General features: G+C 45.5%; 2 protein-coding genes and 1 long non-coding RNA gene across 6 annotated transcripts; 1 reads left to right on the top strand and 2 right to left on the bottom strand.

Annotated features, from left to right (window-relative positions):
- Positions 1-4,029: 4,029 nt before the first annotated feature.
- LOC133207774 (uncharacterized) lies at positions 4,030-5,750 on the bottom strand. Its single transcript, XR_009724161.1, has 3 exons — positions 5,663-5,750; positions 4,758-5,440; positions 4,030-4,250 (listed from the first exon to the last, which is right to left on the bottom strand). It is a non-coding gene; the product is annotated as an uncharacterized LOC133207774 (long non-coding RNA).
- Positions 5,751-6,186: 436 nt separating this feature from the next.
- Positions 6,187-7,789, bottom strand: LOC133207753 (T-cell activation Rho GTPase-activating protein-like). Of its 4 annotated transcripts, XM_061344881.1 has the most exons (5): positions 7,627-7,789; positions 7,283-7,528; positions 6,839-7,010; positions 6,492-6,656; positions 6,187-6,317 (listed from the first exon to the last, which is right to left on the bottom strand). In XM_061344881.1, the coding sequence occupies exons 1-4, from the start codon at positions 7,787-7,789 to the stop codon at positions 6,494-6,496; spliced, it is 744 nt and encodes a 247-aa protein (XP_061200865.1). In that variant the 3' UTR covers positions 6,187-6,317; positions 6,492-6,493. The 4 variants fall into 4 exon arrangements, with proteins under 4 accessions (XP_061200865.1, XP_061200889.1, XP_061200881.1 ...); XM_061344897.1 differs by lacking the exon at positions 6,187-6,317 and having other exon boundaries at positions 6,333-6,656; positions 7,283-7,349; positions 7,475-7,789; XM_061344888.1 differs by lacking the exon at positions 6,187-6,317 and having other exon boundaries at positions 6,333-6,656; positions 6,839-7,007.
- Positions 7,790-7,917: 128 nt separating this feature from the next.
- On the top strand, positions 7,918-9,259 carry LOC133207741 (uncharacterized). Its single transcript, XM_061344871.1, has one exon. The coding sequence runs from the start codon at positions 7,918-7,920 to the stop codon at positions 8,929-8,931; it is 1,014 nt and encodes a 337-aa protein (XP_061200855.1). The 3' UTR covers positions 8,932-9,259.
- Positions 9,260-21,447: the final 12,188 nt, after the last annotated feature.

Below are 21,447 nucleotides of genomic sequence, written 5' to 3'. Positions count from 1 at the left end.
TTCTCCTTTGCCCTATGAGTTGGTGTAAACAGATGAAAATCTCTATTTTTTTTTTTCTTAAGAAGACATGGTTGAAAGTCTCCCCAGGTTAGAGAATGCTGACTTGACCAGATGAAAATGATACCCAGAGTGAATCACTGCCAGGGAATTTGCCTTTCAAAAGTTCTCATCATATTTTGTTAGGCCAGTGTCACTTATGAATCCAAGTATTTTAGTAAAGTGTTATTTGAGATTCATTCTGTATGTAGAGTATTCTTACAGAACATTCACATCTTAGTTTTCTGCGGCACTCTGATACTAAAGGATGCACTTATTCCAAGTGGAAATCTTGAGATTTGGCTAGCTTTTTGGAAGGTGCTTTCTAAAACCATCTGTTTACAAACCTATGGAGTTAGTTGGTCATGATCTAGCTGTACACCCTTGCAATAACTGAGCTATTTCATCTTCATTTTGACTACATTTAACCTAGGATATTAAATTAAATGAAACTTAAGATGTTCTTTTCTGGACTAGCTGCTTCACAGACCCAGCCTCTTGCTGAGATTTGCCCAATAATAGCAAAAGATGGATCATTTATTTCATTGCATTTGCCCATCCCATAAGTCTTTATAATTTAGTCTAAGATGTACTTCTTTTGGCATTCAGGACAACTTTAGATTTTTTATAATTGACAAAACATACCAAAGTATGAAGGACACATTTCAGTAGCGAATGTAGGTGTAACATCCCTTCAGTATTACTCAGTCTGGGGAAGAGGCCGCTGAGGGCTGAGGTGATACGTGGGCAGTAATGAGCAAATAGCAGGAGTGGAAGAGAGCAAGAAATTGTACAAATCCAGTTCACAGGGGGTGAAAGACTACCTCCCAAATGTCTTGGGAAGTGGTTCTTCTTGACTCTGTTTCACAATTGCAGAGTGATGACAGATCTGTCTGACACTTCTTTTCCCTTGTTGGCTATACAATTTTTGCTGCAGGGAATAGACTCAGGCTACTGAGGCATGCCAAGTGCAAGGTCCTACACCTGGGTTGGAGCAATCCCAGGCACAGCTACAGGCTGGGCAGAGAAGAGATTCAGATCAGCCCTGCAGAGAAGGACTTGGGGGTGCTGGTCGATGAGAAAATGAACATGAGCTGGCTTCAGTGTGCACTTGCAGCCCAGAAAGCCAACTGTATCCTGGGCTGCATCAAAAGGAGTGTGACCAGCAGGTCGAAGGAGGTGATCCTGCCCCTCTACTCTGCTCTCATGAGACTTCACTTGGAGTATTGTGTGCAGTTCTGGTGTCCTCAACATAAAAAGGACATGGAACTGTTGGAACAAGTCCAGAGGAGGGCCACGAGGATGATCAGCGGACTGGAGCACCTCCCGTATGAAGATCGGCTGAGAAAGTTGGGACTGTTCAGCCTGGAGAAGAGAAGGCTGTGTGGAGACCTTATAGCAGCCTTCTAGTATCTGAAGGGGGCCTATAGGGATGCTGGGGATGGACTCTTCATTAGGGACTGTAGTGATAGGACAAGGGGTAATGAGTTAAAACTTAAACAGGGGAAGTTTATATTGGACATAAGGAGGAAATTCTTTCCTGTAAGGGTGGTGAAGCACTGGAATAGGTTGCCCAGGGAGGTTGTGAATGCTCCATCCCTGGCAGTGTTCAAGCCAGGCTGGACGAGGCCTTGGGTGATATGGTTTAGAGCGAGGTGTCCCTGCCCATGGCAGGGGGGTTGGAACTTGATGATCCTAAGGTCGTTTCCAACCCTAAATATTCTATGATTCTATGATTCTACTAATCCTCGGTGGGATGTTTTTTCTGCAGTTCCTTCTGCCTCTAACTCTGATGCTCAGTGTGTACTATACTCTCTGGGTATACCTACATTACAGCCAGTGAGGTATCATAGGGATGGTCAAACAGCTTATAGGCCTGGTAGCATTATAGCTGTAGCAGCAGAGACTACTGTCTCAATTACCCCAGAAGCAGGATGAATTATTATTATTAATAATTCTGTTGAGATGCATATTGCTGCATTTTCCAGTACATACGCTAGCTCCAATATAGCATAATGCAGATTGCAATGGAGGAATACTTCAACATATAGAGGAAACTTAAGCTTCTAACAAGTGTCAGGGTACAAATTAGGGATCAAATTAGTTTTAATAATAGTCTAGACAAAGATTAACTGGGGCCAATGTAATTTTATGAATGGTAAGCCAGCCTTTTCACGTGTCCTGCTTAAACTTGATGTCTAGACAGGCTTCAGCTCTGACCTTGCACTCATTATGCTGTTTCTGTTTATCAAGTCCCTTCTTTACAATTTGTTAGATCTCATGTCAGTATGTTATTTGTCTAAGATACTATTAATCCTGAGATACTATTTCCTTCCTAACAGTTGAGTGTATCTGCTAAGCTAGATGGATGTGTAAACACCAGAAATCAGGCAACACAATTAACCTGCCCCACTTCCATACAGCTTTTTAATTTAGAAAGTATACTGTGATACTCTGAGCATCCATTTAGCAGATTTCCCTCCTCTCCCAGCACATGGGAAGCAAATGCAGATTTCAAGACAACAGAAACAGCAGCAAGTCATGTTTACCAAGTATGTACTTATTTTTAAAAGTAAAATCAGAATCACACAATTCATAAAGATGAGTGCATACAGAAGGCACATGATTCTTAGCATAATTCAGTGATCCCAGCTCCTGAAGATCACCACCTAGAGGGCATCATGGTCAGCTTGGGTGCTCCAGGTCACTCGTGCCAGTTAGCTCCAATTTGTTCCAATAGGTAGAAAACATCCCTAGGGATGAGGGTACATGTTTCAAATCCTTTGCTGCCCATGTCTTGCTGCCCCTTACTGGAATAAGGGCATGGGTCCTTTAGTTTTCATTCAACCTTTTGTTCTCAATATCCTGTATTATTTGGTTGTTTTACTTTTCCAGATGTCCGGGATGCCTGCTATCATTTCCAATGGCATTTAGATAGCCTTCTGTTTATAAAGGATCACAGTAGACATTGGACATCTGTGGTAGATCACACTAAGAACTTGACAGCTGATCTTACTCCCTCTTGAGTGCAGAGGGATCTGAGGAATTTTTTTTTTCTTTTTCTCTCTTTTTCCAAAATAGGATTTAGGGTTGAGTTTCTTGTTTGTTTGTTTGCTTGCTTTCTGTGGGGGTTGTTTGGTGGGTTTTGTTTGTTTTTCTTTTTTTTGTTGTTGTTGGAGTTTTTTGTTTGGTTTTGTGGTTTTTTTAAATTTCGTTTTCCTATTGTTGCTTTTTTGTTTTTGTCTCAGCATCTGTCTGCCCAGAATGAGCAGCTGTCAATGAAAACACAGTGGTTCAATTCCATGCGCCTTTCTGCTGCCTGCCTGCCTGCCTGTCTGCATTTTCTCTTAGAAACCATTTTCTCTTTACTTCTGGACCTTAACAGGTTGCTAAGGGAGTGCAGCTGTATTCCAGTCACAGGCCAGTACTCCTCTGGAGCATATTTGAATCTTTTTCAAGGTGCAGTAGTAGTTCTTCTGCATTCATAAATACCTTTCTGTCATTTCTTGCCTAACCCAAAGACTCTCTCAGCACTTTCTCTTCTGTTTTGAAGAATGTATTATTTTTCTGCATTCGGCAGGATGCAGACGGCAAGGCAGAGACATGATTTTGTAATTCTTTCTGCTTTGTTGCTAATAGCGCTGTAAAACCACTCTAAGACAAGTCTTGTGAACTAACATGAAGTTGCTAGAAGTCCTTTCCAACCCTAACTATCCTAAAAACTATGAAGCTATGAAGTGTGTACTCAAACAACATGAAATAACGACTATCCTAGAACGTGTTTCCTAAGCTATATCCTAAATATATCCTAAAGTATATCCTAACATTTGTTTCTAAAAGACACAGTAATAGCTTAACAAACATAGTTATAAACAGAATAACAAACGCAGTAACAGTCATAGTGATAAATAAACACTGCAATAAACACAGGAAGATGGAGCCCAGGGTCCAGCTCCCCACCTGGGGAGACGTGCCGGCAGGTGGGCATTGCTGGCGGGGCTGACGAATGAGCCAGCAAGGCCCCCTGTGAGGGCCAGGATGGGCCTGACGGCACTGCTCTGGCTCCAGGGTGAGGTGGTGGCACCTTCCCTCCAGAGCAGAAGGACACCGTGGCTCTGTCCTCGCTGCCACCAGGGTGGTGCTGGGGCCGCATGGTGGAACCCAAAGGCCAGGCAGCAGGGCTCATCCGGGGAGTCCAAGCAGTACATGGACATCTATAAGGGCAGAGTCAGAAAGCACTGATGAAACCATGAGGGCAGGAACAGGTGGGACTTGGCTCTTCTGGGTGTTTTGGAAGTGTGCTGTGAAAAGGGTCATTCCTAGCACAGGAGAGAGGCTCCTTACTGGCAACTGCAGTTTGCTTTTGGTCCCTTTTCAACCTGCGTGATACACTCAGAGCATGGCAAGTTGACAGGGATGGGTGGCGCCGTCTTTCCAGGCAGAAGGGCTCGGCAGGGAGCCCTGGGAAGCTCTGGTACGGTCCTTTCCAAAATCCAAGCAGCAGCATCCCTCACTGTGCCATACTAAAATCAGACTTACACAAACTGAGCTTCTACAAGGGCAAAATGAAACCTGCCAATGCTGCGGTGGTATGTCTCTCCTGACATACATGTTCCACTGAGGATATCTGCATGCCTCCTTTCTAGGACCATCCTGTGCACCTCAGGAATATTTCCTATACTCAGAACTTAGAAAGATGGAAAACAGGGTCTGCTACATACCCACGCTCCTCCTTCTTCCCCTGCTTTCAGATGCCCATCCCTGATAAGGGCTCGGTGTGCAACCTGCTCTTCTTCGTGCACAGTGGCCCATCGCTCCCCTCTTCAGAGGCTGCTCACTGCTTTCTGTTCCCTCTTGCAGAGCCTGGCAACCTTTCCATTCAACAGTATTGCTAGACAGCTGAAGCCATGATTACCTTGAAGCAAGCAGAGCTAAGCAGTCTTAACTTTTCTCCCCCCAAAAGCTATTCCGTTGCTCGCTTTCAGGAGCAAAAGGAGGCACCTGCAATGGAAATGTGTAAGTTAGCAGGGGGCAATGACCTCCCTGCTCAATTGCTGCCTTAGCTCTGAAAGGCACAGCCCTTGGATGGCTTTGCTCAGCTCAGCTGAGCCAGCTATGGCACCACTGCCCAAAGCAGGATGGCCGACTTGCATCTGCCTTGCTTTGCACTTTGGCAGAGCTGCAGGCTGGTGGCTGACCATGCTTGTCCCTGCAGCAGCAGCCCCACCTTCTGAGGGGGAAGGCTTTTGCTGTCATGCTCTTTGTGCACTTCACAAACCTCTGCTGTTTCTGCCTCTACTGGCGGTGCTGGTGGCTCCTGGGCCCCCTCGCTGGCCAGCCCAGCCACCTCCTCCCCAAGGAGTTCCTCCTGGTGTTTGATGGGGAACTGCACGAGCTGGGTCACCTGCACACAGCAAAGCAGTGTTTTCACCGTGGGGGCTGAGATGGGCTCAAACAGCCTTTCCCAGCCTGACCCACACTTCTGTGCAGGAAGGCGCAGCCATGGGGTTGCTCTTCCCACTGCTGCCCCACAGCTTTGCTGACAGGAGGAGGCAGCCAGGGCCCTCCAAACAGCAAAGTTGGGCTGGGCTGGGGAGGCTGTAGCCTGGCGGTGAACGCAGCGTACCTTGCCCGTCTCCTGCGCCAGGACATCCAGGGGCAGCTCAAGGGGTGGGCTAAGGAGGTTTGTCCCCAGGCAGATGGACAGGTTCCCAAGCTGTCATCTTGCTCACGGCCACATTCCTGCAGATGCTGCTGAGCAGGTACAGCAACTGCTGCAGCAGCAGCACGTTGGCATCTGGCAACTTGCTGGCCACCCTGAGGGAACAGGAACACAACGTTAATGAAGTTGGTGTTGACCACACAGGTCTCCCAGGCTGATCTCACCCAAGACCACTGCCTGCTTTGCAGCAGAGGGAATGCCTTTGCTGAGATACACAGCCACCTCTCTCCATCCCTGCCCTTCTCAAAGAGGCCTCTGCTGGACCAAGCCCCAGTGCCTGTGGGAAGCACTCCATGGGGAGAAATGCTTTCGTGTGCCCTTTTCCGCCAAACCAAAACACCACAGAAGTGAGAGGTGGCTTGCAGAAACCACGGCTCTTTCAGGCAGGCCATTGCTTTGCAGGCGAGTCCCAGCCTGTGCCGGTCCCTGCGGGCTGCTACCACACTTATTCTCTCAGTGCTGCCAGCCTCTCCTGCCTGCTGGTCTTCTGCATGGCGCTCATCCACTCCTCGTAAAGCTGGCCATCGAGGAGCTTGGAGGGGATCTTCCGGAGGAGGCCCTGCAGTGCCAGGGGCTCCACGTGAGGCTTTGGCCACTGGGCCCCAGGAGCATCCACAGAATCCCCATCCCTCTGGCTCATGAGCAGGCGGCTGGGTTTCTGCTTGTGCTCCACAGGTGCCCATCAGCACCAAGAGAGCCGGGAGCTGCCGGGCTCCAGGTCATCAGGGCTCACCTTCAAGAGGACAGCCAGCAGCAGCAGCACAGGCTGGCTTTCGAGGTGGACCTCCACCCCGCTATTGAGGGCCTCTCTGACCTTGTGGGTGGCACGCTCGTTGGCTGCCTGCCAGCAGATCCCCTCCGTGGATGGCCTGTGCTCACTGAGCAGAGCCAGCAGGTCCTGAGGGCACAGGGGAGGAGAGTTGCTGGGTTGGAGACAGGCCCTGAGCTAGGTGCTTGGGACAGCCCCTCTCTGGAGGTGCCAGTGGGGTGGGACGGGAAGGGATAGGATGAGCTGGGATGGGATGGGATGGGGACCCCTTGTCTCCATCCATTACCACCATTCAGGTTATGCTGTCTTACCTGAATGGGCTGGGGCAGCATGCCATCCTGGCTGCAGAGGTCTCCCTGGGGGTGCCAAAGAGAGCTCCCGTGCAAGCAGAGCCTAATGGCCCTGGCGCCTCTGGTGCAACTGAGGTCCCTGGCCGTGCAAATGGCCAGGGCAGCCTCATCCTGCTCCTGCAGGACCTGCCTGCTGCCAAGGGAATCAAAGCAAAGAGCCATGGAGGAGAAGCACCAGGAGAGTGCTCCCAGACTCCCTCAGTGCTGTCCCCCCACTGTCAATGCCACAGGAGAGGCAGTGTTGCTTGGGAACAAGGGGCCCAGGGCTCAGCTCTCTCCCGCTGCCGAGCGATGGGGATGGACGTGCCCTGTGGGAAGGGCAGCGGCAGCCCCATTGCAGCAGGCATGCCCGCCTGCAAGAGCAGGAGAGAAGGGCCATCCTGCCCCTGTCCTCTCCAAACTCACCATCCACGTGGCCACGTCCGCCATCACTGCTGGAAGAGGTGGGAGGTGGCAGCTGCTTGGCACAAGCCTGCAAGAAATGGGTTGCACTCACCAAACAGCCCCCCATCACAAAGGGTCCCCCGCGAGCTGCATCAGCCCCTGGCCGTGTATGAGAGGTGAGGATGGAGAGATTGCGCCTCAAGTGACCCTGACCTGAGCCTGGCACTGAAGCAGCTTCTCCAGGCTGTTGGCATCCAGTGTCGTTGCCTGGGCAAGGGGAAAAGAGCAGGAGGTGAGGAGCGGTGCAGCTGATGCTGGGCTGGGGCAGCCCCTGGGGGCTGAGCAGGGGCAGGAGGGACACTCACAGCCTTGCGGCCCCTCAGCTCCTTCAGCACGAACCGGATGGATGGCAGCTGTGTCACCCTGCACTCCTGCCGGTGGCCTGTGCACAGGGAAGGGGCAGAGAAAGAGCTGCATGAGACTCAAGCCAGCTCTTCTCTCTGCTGCCAGCCTGGGGAGCGCTTCCATGCAGCCTGGAATGGCTGGTGCCACCCGGCAGCGGAGCAGGAGCAGCGGGAGTGGTGAGGATGGGGATGGGTAGGAGTGGGATTGACACAGCTGGATGAAGCAGCTTCGGCATCTGTGGCTGCTCAGCAATGGGGACTCCTCTGCCTGCAGCTGTGGGGACACCTCTGCCTGCAGTCTCTGGGGCACCTCTGCCAAGCCCAGCAGAGGTGCTTCATTATTGTTTGTATGTCATGCATGGAACATCCCCCCATGATGGGAGCACAGGCTGCCCTGAGCCCTGTGCTTCAGTGCCAGGCAGGGCTTACCCAAGGAGGGTGCTAAGCCAGAGCTCCTTCACTGCCTGGGAGCTGCCAAAAGAGAGGAGAAACAGCCTGAGTGCCTGCTGTGCCCCAGCAGGTGATGCCCCATGGGGCAGGACAGAGGTGCTGCCCACCCCTCTGGTGGGACGTTGCACCGGGACTCACCAGAAGGTGACGATGCAGGAGCCACAGGGCCAGAGGAAGACAAGGGAGCTGACAGTCTTCCCTTCCTCCTCATCCTCAGCGGCATCCCCAGCTGAGCCCTTCCTGCGACTCAGCACCTGGAGCACACCCAGAGCCAGGCAGAGCAGTGGGCTCAGGGTGCTGCCACGTCTGCAGAGAGGAGCAGCAGGGAGTGACCTGGAGGTGGCCGAGCCTGCTGGCTCCCCTCTAGTGCCTGCCTGCCATGGGCACAGACGTGGATGCATCCAGCAGCAGGGTGCCGGGGGCCTGGGGCTGCTCCTTGGCTGTCCCTGCTCTGGTGCCCTGGTGCCAGGGCCATGGTTTGGCAGGAAAGGCAGCTGGGCTCTGCCAGTCTTACTTTGTCTTGGCGATGACCACGCTGTCCTTGAAGAGGAGGAGGTCCCTCTTCATCCCCTGGCCGTGGCCCTGGGTCACCCACACATGCACCCGCAGCAGCGGCTCGGGCGATGCCTGGTCAGGCGTGCACTGCTCCTCGGGGTCAGGGTCATCCCTGCAGGGCAGATGGCATCAAGCATGAGCAAGGCGGCTGCTTTGGGGTGCAGCTGTGCCAGCGCGTCCCCGAGCCATGGGGGAACCCGCCTGGACCCGCAGCAGCAGAGCCACTGGCCCATCCTCACAGGGCCGGGAGAAGACCCGTAAATAGAAAGCTTGTGAAGCTCAAGACAGGAATGCTCCTCCACAGGAGAAAAGTACCCCTAGTGCCACTGGTGCTGCTGCACACAGCACCATCCCTGCAGGCACTGAGGCCATTGCCAGCCAAGCACCGGGTTAGAATGGAACACCATAGCGACCTCAGCTCTGGAATCTGGGGGTCCAGGTGGGGCAGGGCACTGTGGGGCTCTCCCCAGTATGCCCATATCCAGCCCTGGCCCCAAGGACTGCTCCCATACACTGCAGTGTCCACCAAGTCATGGCTCCTGTAGCCATGGTCTTCTGACTCACAGGAACAGGGAGCCCCAGGTCTACCATGCACACTGAGGGAAAGCAAAAATCGGGGTGTCAATAGGAATTGTCATTCAGTACCAATCACTTCTGAGGCAACTTGACTGAAGCAGCTTGAACCCCTTTGTATGCTGCCAGCACCTCTTTTTCAATTGGGATATAGCTGGCCTCAGATCCTCTGTATCCCCATCTCCAAAAGCTGAGGGGTTGACCTCGAGTCTCCCCCAGAGCTTTCTGCCAGTGGCTCCAGGTAGGACCATTCTCCCCAGCTGCGGTATACAGTACATTTTTTACATCTGGCCCAGTCTGAACTGGTCCAAGTGCTGCTTCATAAACTATCTCTCGTTTAATTTGCTCAAAGGCATGTTGTTGCTCAGGGCCCCCTTTAAAATCAGTCTTCTACTGGGTCAGGTGATAGAGAGGGCTTACAATCAAACTGTAATTTGGGATGTGCATTCTCCAGAGCCCCACAGCACCCAAGAAATCTTGTGTTTCTTTCTTATTAGTTGGTAGAGACATTGCTGTTATCTTGTTGATCACATCTGTGGGGATCTGGCAACGTCCATCTTGCCATTTTATTCCCAAAAATTGAATCTCCTGTACAGGTTCCTTGAACTTACTCTGCATTATGTCAAAACCAGCTTCTATCAGGATTTGGATTATTTTTCTCCCTTTCTCAAAAACTTCTTCCTCTGTATCATAAAATAGTTAAGCTTGCAAAGGACCTTAAGATCATCTAGTTCCTACCCCCCTACCATTGGCAGGGACACCTCACACTAAACCATGCCATCCAAACACAATAATGTAATCAATGTATTGCAAGTGTTCTGGAGCTTGCCCGTGTTCCAGTGTAGTCTGGATCTGTCCATGGCAGACGGTAGGGCTCTGTTTCCACCCCTGGGGCAGTCGGTTCCAAGTGTATTGGACACCCCTCCCAGTAAAAGCGAACTGTGCCCTGCACTCTGCTGCCAAAGGAATTGAGAAAAATGCATTGGCAATATCAATCGTGGCATACCACTTGGCTGCCTTTGACTCCAGCTCATACTAAAATTCTACCATGTCTGGTATGGCAGCACTCAATGGTGTGTTCACAAATATGTAACGGGTGGGTGTCAGGATGATGGAGCTAGGTGTTTTTCAGTGATATCCAGTGATAGGACAAGGGGCAGTGGGTGTAAACTGGAGCATAGAAGGTTCCACGTTAACATCAGGAAGAACTTCTTTACTGTGAGAGTGACAGAGCACTGGAACAGGTTGCCCAGGGGGGTTATGGAGTCTCCCACATTGGAGATATTCAAGGCTCCCCTGGACAAGTTCCTGTGTGATGTACTCTAGGTTACCCTGCTCTTGCAGGGGGGTTGGACTAGATGATCTCTTGAGGTCCCTTCCAACCCTTGGGATTCTGTGATTCTGTGATTCTGTGATTCTGTGGTGTGACTTCATTCAGGCCATGGTAGTCTACTGTTAGTCTTCACTCTCTGTTAGAATTTCACACTGGCCATATGGGGCTATTAAAGGGCAACTTTTCCTTCACAGCTGCCAAAAGCCGCCTCCAGAGGCTGAGGACTTGTTTCTCTTTTACAATTGCTTTGTCAATTACCTCCTTCCCTAGCAAGTGATCCCAGCTGCTTGGTTTCCCTACCTTGTAGTTCGTGACTGTTGGCCCCATTGTCCCAGCACTGGAGCTACCAGGTGACAATGTGGTCATCTGGAAGACAGCCAAAATCTTTTTGTATATTCCACAGCTCAGTCAAGGTCAGGGGTCTAGAAATTACCTCTTCTTCCTCCTCTGATTCATGTAGTAATCCTATGGTTCAAATGTCGCTCCTCTAGTTTGAGCACTGAGTCTTTGTCTTCCTTCACTGCACAAGCTGTTTTTTGCACCTTTCATTAGTTTTTTTTCTTGCTTATAGAGGCTACTGATACTGGCATGGATTGATCCTTTGGTTGAGCTGCAGTGTCTGTCACTGGGGCTGGAGTGGCTGCAGTATCTTTCACTGGAGTTGGAGTGGCTGTAGTGTCTTTCACTGGGGTTGCAGTGGCTGCAGTGTCAGGGTTTGAGTAGCTGCTGTGCTTGTACCTGAAGTTAGGGCAGCTGCTGTGCTTGGAGTTGGAGTAGCTGCGCTGTCTGTTGCTGTCACAGTTTGAGGAGCTGTTGTGTTTGTCACTGGAGTTGGAGTAGCTGCTGTGCTTGGGGTTTCAGTAGCTGTGTTGCCTGTTGCTGTCAGGGTTTGAGTATCTGTTGTGCTTGTTGCTTGAAGTTGAGGGAGCTGCTGTGCTTGAGGTTTGAGTAGCTGCATTGTCTGTCACTTTGCCATCAGATCCAGAGACATCTTTTTCCTGCTCCTTACAGAACAGGTCTCTTTAAGAGTAGGCCAAGCCCCAGCACATTGCAGCGAATTGTCTCTCTCGTATTGCACACCTCATCTAAGTGTTCTGTTATTTTTTCCGGATTCCACATTTGTTCAAGAATGAAATTTCAAAGCACTGGAGGAGCCAACTGGCCTAGATACTTGCCACTCAATCACACACACCCTGCCACTCATGACTGTCCAGCCTCAGGGAAGATCTCTTGGTAGTATTTTTAAATAGTTTTTTAACCTTAGACAAGACCCAAGGCTGACCCTGCTTAGCTTCTGAGATTGGACGAGATTGGACAAACTGGGCGTTCTGAGTGGTCACACCATAAGCAAAACACAGACAGCATATTCAGCAACAAGCAGGCTCCCAGCAAAGGGACCAGGATGCTTTCAAGGGCATTGAAAGGATATTCAAGATCTTTAACATTTTCAGAATTTACTTCTACTATAAATAGCCTAGTGGGGGAGCAGAGGGTGTGCAGGAACATCTCCTACATAGGTTGACTGCCCGAGGGAAGGAAAGAAAAGATGTCTAATTGTTAAAAATTCCCATTATATGTCTCCCATAATATAGAGGTGATGACCACTCTGAGAACACATGCCAGCCCAGTTTCATGATCAATGAGTCTATTGTATTAGAAGTAATTACCATAAAGTACAGTGAAACGAGAACATTAGCCCAGGCCCCAAAGCCAATAAACGCTGAAACAGCAAATACTGTCTGCAAATAAGGTGGATAAGAGAAGGCTGCATGGAGACCTCATAGCAGCTTTCCAGTATCTGAAGGGGGGCTATAGGGATGCTGGGGATGGACTATTCATTCGGGACTGTACTGATAGGACAAGAAGTAACGGGTTAAAACTTAAAATGGGAAGTTTAGATTGGATGTAAGGAAGAAATTCTTTAATGTGAGGGTGGTGAGGCACTGGAATGGGATGCCCAGGGAGGTTGTGAATGATCCATCCCTGGCAGTGTTCAAGGCCAGGCTGGACAGATCCTTGGGAGGCATGGTTTAGTGTGAGGTGTCCCAGCCCATGGCAGGGAGGTTGAAACTAGTTGATCTTAAGGTCCTTTCCAACCCTAACGATTCTAGGATTCTATGATTGTGTGATCAGGCTGATACTCTGAGATCAAGCACAACGACTCTGAGAGCAAATAAATCAACGCTGTGTTGATTGACTATTAATCCAGAACAATAAATGCTTATCGCAAATACAATTAAACACACCCTGGTCAGATCTGTTTTTATCTCAACACTTTGTGTCCCACACTGGGCACCAAAAAGGACTGTCATGGTTCAAGCCCATCTGGTAACTCAGAACTATGCATCCACTCACTCATTCTCCCCACTTTTCCCCACCCACCTTCTCCCAGAGGGATGGGGAGGAGAACTGAAAGAATGTAAGTCCCACAATTTGAGATAAGAACTGTCCAGTAACTAAGGCATAATACAAAATTACTACTACCAATAATAATAATAATAATAATGATAATAATAAAAGTAGTAGTAGTAGTAGTAGTAGTAATGGAAAGAAAGAGGGAATATAAATTTAAAAGGGGAAAGGAAAAAATGCCCAATAAACACAAGTGATGAACTATACAGTAGTTCACCACAAGCCAGCTGATACCCAGCCAGACCCAAGCAACGATCTGGGCCTTCCGAGTAAACTTCCCTCAGTTTATATACTGAGCATGAATACCGAGTATGGAATACCCCTTTGACTACTTTGGGTCAGGTGTCCTGTCTCTGTTTCCTCCTGGCTTCTTGTGCCCCTCCTCAAGGGAGAGTATGAGACTGAAAAGTCCTTGATCGGGGTAAGCATTACTTAGCAACAACTAAAAACATCGGTGTTACCGGCACTGTTCTCAGGCTAAATTAAAAAACACAGCACTGCACCAGCTACTAAGAAGGAGAAAAGTTACAGCTGAATCCAGAACACTCACACAGGCTTTTCTTGTAGTAAATTGAGATAGAGAAGCTTTTAGAGCATTATTCATCTTATTCTGAAGTTGCATTCTAAGTAGTAGTAAAGCAGTATTCTAAGGTAGGTCAGATTAAGTGCAAATAAACCCCAGCTTTTCTTTCCACTGATAAGAAAAGGAGCCTGGAGTGATGAGCACAGAAGTACATTTCACTCTAGGCATCTGAAATCAGGTGTAAAGAGATGCTTCTGTCCGCTTCACATTCAGGGCTATCCTATGGGAATGAAAATACTTGAAGGGGATTGATATTTTTCGTGAACTACACAATAAGAAAGTCTCCTAAGAGTATTCCTGTTTTCCTTCCAGTGACATGTCTAATTTCCAGGATTGAGGTCAAAGGAATGGGATTAGATTAGTCATTAGATTGAAGAGTAACAGGTTCTTTAGATTGAAGAGTAACAGGTTCTTCCTTCCAGTCATTAGATTGAAGAGTAACAGGTTCTTCCTTCCATCAGGCCCTTTGTTAGTCTACCTTTACTCAGAACGAATGAAGGTTCTCAAACCTTTTCTGTATCCTGGCAGTTCAGGTAAAAGGGAGAAATATTGTAAGTCCTCTTTTGACTGTCAAAAGCCTAAAATCTGACTTTAGTGCTTCCTGAGAAGGTGCTCTAACCACTAGTTTATTTGCACATATCAACTGGTTTACATCTTCCTTAAAACAAACAGATGATAAAGACTCACAATCTCTATGGTTTATCATTCGCTATCTGTTCCTGACACTTTTATATAAAAATAGTAACAGTAATGAAATAACAATGGATTATCTATGATCTGTGACACTTTGTTTTATAGAGAGATCTGCAAGGATTTATCTGTATATATGCTTTGGGAATTTTTTCAGTAAGTATATGCATATGTTTTTTCTTTATTTGTTTTCAGACTATTTACTTATGCTATTGCTTCCATCGTTTTACAATGTTCTGGACTGGCTGGTTACAGATCTGAGAAATATGTTTGCTTCTCAGCTGAAGACTTCACCACTGAGTTTAAGAAGTCTTGGTGTAGTCATGGAAGAACAGATATCTCAGACAGATTTAGGAAATATGGCATGTTAAAGTAATAGAAGAAATTTAATTTCCACAAATCCAAAATATTTTATTAAGTGAATTAATGTAAACTTTCTGGGACATTTAAATAGATTCTGAACTAAGAGTAACTGCTCAGTGCAACATTGTGTTGTGTTTGTTACGGACCTTTTATCAGTCTATAGTAAGAAGCAGAAAAGCAAATCTAAACCTAGACATGTACTGGAGAGTAACACATTATAAAGGTTAAGGTTATATAAATGAATGGCCTGAAATACTGGTTGCAGAAATGGTGACTTGCTTTGTGAAGATTTTGCCTAATTTGAATGATTTCATAGACAAGAGACCCTAAGAAGGGAGAATTCTCCTATAGATACCTATGATCTGTTTACTGCACATTTGGACCTTCAGGTATTGGGATTTAATCCATAATGGGCTCTGAACGGGCCATTTAAAAAAGAAAAATAGTTATATAGTTTCTTAAGGCATATGAACACATAAAACCAAAGGTTTAAATAGTAACAGGGAAATCTGCCATGTCTAGAAATGGGGCAAAAATACAAAGGTGTTTGGGTACAGTTGCCAATTTTACTTCCCTTAATATAGTTGGGAATACCATAAAAACTAAGGTTATCTGACTGCAAATACTTATTAAGTATCTAAGGCAATCGGCAAAACCTCTCTAGATTCTGTTGTATAGCTCCTGCTGATCTCAATTTACCTGCTTAGCTGCAGATTTACATACTGTAGTAATCTTTATGGTGGTCAGATACTAGTGGCCTCTGACCCCATCCCTCATTATCTGGTGAATGTATGTTTGCTAATTGAGCTGTTAATGGCAAATAGCTTTTTTAAGGAAAAGAAGTTTTATAGCTGTGTTTAAGAGTGGGGAAAGTAGATGCACATTGCTCTGTCGTTAAGTGGGTCCAGAAACTCTTACTGCAAAATACCATTTACTCTCTCTGTTTCATGCCCACCTGGCCAAACACATTTCTGTTGGTGCACCTTTGATTTCAGTGGACTTGTCTGGGATAAATTTGGCTTTCCAAGACTCATAATACAAGGACATCACAACGGTGGGCAATGTTTTGAACCTATTAACTATTAGTTAACTAGTTAACTATTTTTACTTTCCTGTAAACAAGCCACTCAAATCTCAAAGGTTGAAGCACTAGCTTTTGAACTTGCTGCAACACAAGACTTCTGTATTGCATTCCATATCAGAGCAGTAAAGAGAGCTGAATCACTTGCAAGCCTGAGAATGCTTAAAGAGAAGATTTGGCTTCTTTGGGAATATGAGTACATATGAAGTGGAAGAACTTGTAGAAGTGCATTTAATTTTGGGATGTGTGTGTGGTTTTTTGTTGTTGTTTGTTTGTTGTTTGGGGGGTTTTTTGTTTGTTGGGTTTTTCTTTAAAACATTAACAATAGAAGCCCTGGAGCCAATAGGCTGAGTGCTTTTAAATCTCTGATATCTTGGAGTGGCATTTATCACACCCAATTTTGCAAGTCTCAGAGTTTAGCACCTAGTCCAAACCAGGAATTTAAGCTTCCCCATAGCAGGGATGGAAGGACATGAGCATTTCTCAGACATTTTCCACAGGATGAAATGCCTATAACTCACAACTCCCTTCATGATAACAGGAGGAGACGCTCTATGACAGGGTGATTGTCTGACAGTTGTCACAATTTCCTATGTTCTAATCTTAGGGCAGCAATAAGTGATTCAAATCTCCTACTGGGGCTCATAGACCCTGGTTTAACATAATGTGAATAGAGGAAGTAAGGTACAGGTCAAAATCATACACCTAAAAAAAATGGTCTGATACAGACTATTTATGTTAAAAGCGGTGATGAATGACACAGAACACTGGTTTTCTATAAGGTTATCTGACATATATTTGAAAGGCCATCTCCTTATTGAAATGTCATAAACTCATTTTACTTCAAATTTAAGTTAGAAAGGGGAACGGACCAAAGAATCTTTCTGTTTAGGCAATCCTTTCCTGCCTCTCACACTCTACACATATATATTGAGATGGCAAATCTAAAACTAATTCATGGTTCATTTGAATGTGAATAAAAGTCTGGAGAACTTGTTTGAAACAAATTTACAGAAGTGTCTGGAGATGAACTTGCAGTGTTATAGATGCCTTATTTTAATAGATATGCATGTGAAACAGACACTTTCATCCATATGTTCTGCACATGAACAAAATCCTCATCTGTCATATTTTAAGCTGCCTATGATTCTTATCTTGGCAAAACCCAATAAAGAGAATATGAGGTTTGTTTGAGAGGAAGCCACAGTATCAGACCCAAAAGGTTAAGATGTCTGTGCATCCACATTAGTTGTGAGCAAAATGGGGGTAAAGTTAACAGTGGCTAATTTAGAGAAATCTCTATGGAGAAAGGAAGCTTAGTAAGTGGTTGACACTACTACCTAGGGTAGTAATGGAGGGGAATGCTGGTTTTGTCGTCTTCACAATCTTTAGGCTTAGCTCTCATTTACTTTCCAGCCTGTGGCTGTCTAACATAAAGGCCAGTAGTTTATAGTCACAGAAAAATGTGTATTTGGCAGTGATACTGTTTGAATTATAATACGATGAAACTACTTGTGTGGGGTGGTTTTGTTATGACAAGTGAAGCTGCAAAGATTAGGTAAAATTTGTTTTATAAAGTGGGAGAGAGAAAATTACAGCGAAGGGCATCTGAAGTGCTTAAACAACAGTTTCTTCAGCCTTTGATATGCAATTTTAACAGTTATCCAAGGTCAACACAGAGATAGCAGGATCATCTTTCAAAAGAATTTGTTTCATTTTATCACACATACCATGGTGTTCTGAATCATTAAAAGCATTCAATGTGGGGATACCTGACAGCTTGTTTAACTGAAGTTCCGAACCTAATTTAACAATCTTCACCACGGACCACGTCTGCATACTATACCAAATGCACAGTGTGTCATGTTTATAGTATAGGGGTATATAAAAAATATTTAGTTGACAAAAAAGAGTTCTGTTAATAGGAAAAAAATCAACATCTTGCCACAGATATATTCAAATAATTCTAAATATATTACTAAACATATTTCTGTGAGCTGCACTGTTTTCAGCAATCTAACTTACTGTCCTGGGTTCAGTCAGTGAGTGAGCGGCTGCATGGTTCTGACTTACCAGCTGGGCTTAATCCACAATACTCACCCACAAACATACGTCCTTCCATTAGACCAGCGGCCATCCAAAACACATAAAAAAGAGACAGCAACATCTAGATATTGCTGCAATTCTTTTGAGAAGAACAATATCATACTCATGTTATAAAAGCCTCTTGAACACTGAGATCACTCCTCTAGAGAAAAATGGATCAGCTCTTTGAATGACCTACCTTAATATAATCTAAGTCCTTGGTGCAATACAATCTTTCCCCAACACTGACCATCCAGCTAAACACAAAATATGCAGAAAATGATCAATCATTGTAACCCATGATAGAGGAAGATCATCCTCTAATGAAAGTTCAGCATGCATGGCTTCATTCTGTAGGGACTAACCAACTTTTCTCTCAAGCTGCTTCATAGACTTACCATAAGTAAATTAATTTTTGGCAAATATTTTTAATTCTCTGTTTTGCAGCAGGCCGGGACATAAGAGAGGCTTACACAGTTAAAGGTTTTTCTATTTTTCACCAATAATTTCTATTAAATCTGTTAAAAGTTATTACATTTATGTACAAGTCTTCCTTTGCTAATTTAAGGGGGAACACTTAAATCATAATAGCCAGAACACCCCCCCTGCCAGTCAAAAATACTAAACTGTAGTCACCAAAGAGGAATAGACTACTTCAAAAAGTTTCACCTCAGCTACCTTTAACATCTGTGCTAGAATGAAATAAATTTAAACTCCTACTTTTTAAACTCATAGTTCAGAAATAAAACATGGTTTCATGAATAACTCTGTCATGAAAGCTAGAATTTGATTCTTTTTATCCTTTTGAGAACATTGCACCATCAACTGAATATCCTAACTCTAGCACCAACAAAGTGAGCCCTGGTCTTTCAGCCATTAGTTTTCCACAGGTGGTGTCAATTCCACTCATAAAATGTCAAAATGTGCACAAGGCACAGTGCAAAACAGCTATACTGAGAAGCCATTATTCATCCTCTCTGGAAGTATAAGAACATGGACAGAGAGGAAGAGAAATAAATCTTTGTTGCATTTTTTATAATAACAGACATGTGTTACCAGGAAAAAAAAAAAAGGAACAAATCACAATATTGCATGCCGCCTAACAAGAAAATATGTATTTGTAGGGCATTTGTGGGACAGGAAGAGTTAAATAACTTAGCCTGGATGGCAGTAGCTTCCATTCTGTTTTCTTTTTCAAATAAAGTGGTGTCAGGAATGCTTCCCTACTTATTTCATTAATAAAATATATAAGCACTTGACTGTACTTGAATTTCAGTGGTTTGGTAATTAAGGCCTGACAGTAAGAGTTAGAGAAGATAACCAGCACAAACACAGGTTGAAGTTTAAAAAAAAATAAAATTAAAAATGGCACTCAAGATAAATGTATACACATGGAAGATTTTACTGTCTGGACCTCCACCAGCTATTATGTATTTACATATAAGCAATAAAAGTCTTAACAATAATTCCTTCTTAATACACAATTTCAGTTATAACTATATGTATTGGGTTTTGATGGCAAGGTTTCAGCAGCAGTGGGTCTACAGATGTGGCTTCTGTGAAAAGCTGGTAGAAGCTTCCCCAACATCCAAACAGAGCCAATTCCAGCCAGCTCCAAGATGGAGCCATCAGTGGCCAAAACTGAGCCCATCAGCAATGGTAGTAGCACCCCTAGGGTAACACATATAAGAAGGGGGGGAAAGTTACAGCTGGGGAGACGATAAAGAATATGTGAGAGAAACAATCTGCAGATAGCAAGATCAATGCAGAAGGATGGTAGGAGGTGCGCCAGGTGCCAGAGCAGAGATTCCCCCACAGCTCACGGTGCAGACCATTGTAAGGCAGGCTGTGACCCTGCAGCCCAAGGAGGTCCACTGTGGAGCAGACATTCACCTGTAGCTCATGGAAGACCCCATGCTGGAACAGTTTGTTCCTGAAGGACTGCACCCCATGAAAGGGGCTCACACTGGAGCAGTTCATGAAGAACTGCAGCCTATGGGAAGGACCTCATCAGTTCTCCAGAAAGTATCTTGTGGGAGGAACTGCACACTGAAGCACGGAAAGAGTCCTCCCCTTGAGGAAGAAGGAGTGGCAGAGACAACCTGTGACGAACTGACCACAACCCCCATTCCCTGTCTTCCTGCGCCACTGGGGAGAGGAGACAAAGAAACTGGGAGTGAAGTTGAGCCTAGAAAGAAGGGAGGGGGGAGGGAAGGTGGTTTTAGGATTTGGTTTTATTTCTCATTATCCTCTTCTGGTGTGGTTAGTAATAAATTAAACTAATTTCCCCTAGCTGAGTCTCATTTGCCCATGATGGTAATAGGTGAATGATTTCTCCCTGTCCTTATCTCAACCCACAAATCTTTTGTAATACTTTCTCTCCACTGTCCAGTTGAGAAAGGGAGTGATAGAGCAGCTTTGGTGGGCACCTGGTATCCAGTGTCAACCCACCACATTATAATTTATATAAGTGTAGTCTAACACAATATATACCCATATCAACACATAGCTAATATGGATTGTGTGTTGAGATAACCTTGTCATTGATACCAGCATTTGGCCAGTTCCTGTCAAGAACATTTCCAGCCATTCATCAATTTCATCCAAGGGAAACCTGAGAGAGGACTCAAAAAATCTAGGTCTTTAAAACCTTTTTCAAAACAGCTATGTTGCTTATAGTGTCTTTATTGTTGCTTTCATTACACATCAAAGAACATGTGTGTGTCAGTGTATGTTTAAATGTCATGTTATAAATTCCATATTAACAGTAAAAAACTTCAGAGTCCAAACACAGGGCATAAACCATTGGTAAGGACATTTGATGGAACTACTTATTTACTTTAGTAAATTACCAAGTATTTTCTCATTCTTAATGGGAGATCAAAAAATTGTATTTTGGCTTTGAAACAAAAAGAATGATCAAGAGGCAGAATAGAAAAATTATAGAGGAGAAAAACTGTAAAGGGAACCACATTGCTTCTGATGAGATATAAACTGGGAAAGAGCTTGAAGAAGGTTGAGTTGAAAAGTAGGTTTACAAAGAGCCCAGGTTGAAGTAAAAATAGTGCTAGAGACATGAAGGGTGGGCAGGGCACCAGTGCTAGGCTGGTGAAAAGAATTACTGGGGCAGCAGCAGAAGAAACTTCTCAAGGTGCTAAGGCAAAAATCTAAGAAGAGCTTTAGAAACATGGAGGGTGACTTTGTATTAGGTTTTGGAGTGAATGTTGGCTGCATTTTGTGGCCACATTTAATATAAGTACATGAAATGTAGAAACCAGCATTATTCTCACCCCACCATCGACAGAAAACTATTTTGAGAACAGGCTGTGTAGTAGTTTCACTAGTCATAGAATGAAACTTTACCTTGACAGTAGACAGTGAAGTTTTTTCACACTACAAGGGAAAGATTTACCTGGGGCAGACGCAAATAAAATTATGGATGCAAGATTTAGTGGTGTTGGACGTTTCAGGAATATCTCTGCCTGGAGGACAACAGATACTGGGACTGAAACATAAGTAATGAAAGAAATGGAGAACAGGTTCAAGAGAATGCCATATTTACAGTGTGATGGTAAAGACACTTAGGGATCAAGAGGAGGATTCTTGGGTCAACTATCTGCCTCTTGAAATAGCTGGCAGAAAGAGAATGAATGAAAG

The sequence above is a fragment of the Neopsephotus bourkii genome, unplaced genomic scaffold, assembly GCF_033783945.1.
Source record: "Neopsephotus bourkii isolate Nb327-2 ecotype Australia unplaced genomic scaffold, CSIRO-AGI_Nbou_v1 NB_36, whole genome shotgun sequence".
Lineage (NCBI taxonomy): Eukaryota > Metazoa > Chordata > Aves > Psittaciformes > Psittacidae > Neopsephotus > Neopsephotus bourkii.
Note: the sequence above shows the minus strand (reverse complement) of the source record. Positions and strands in the feature narration are given on the sequence as shown.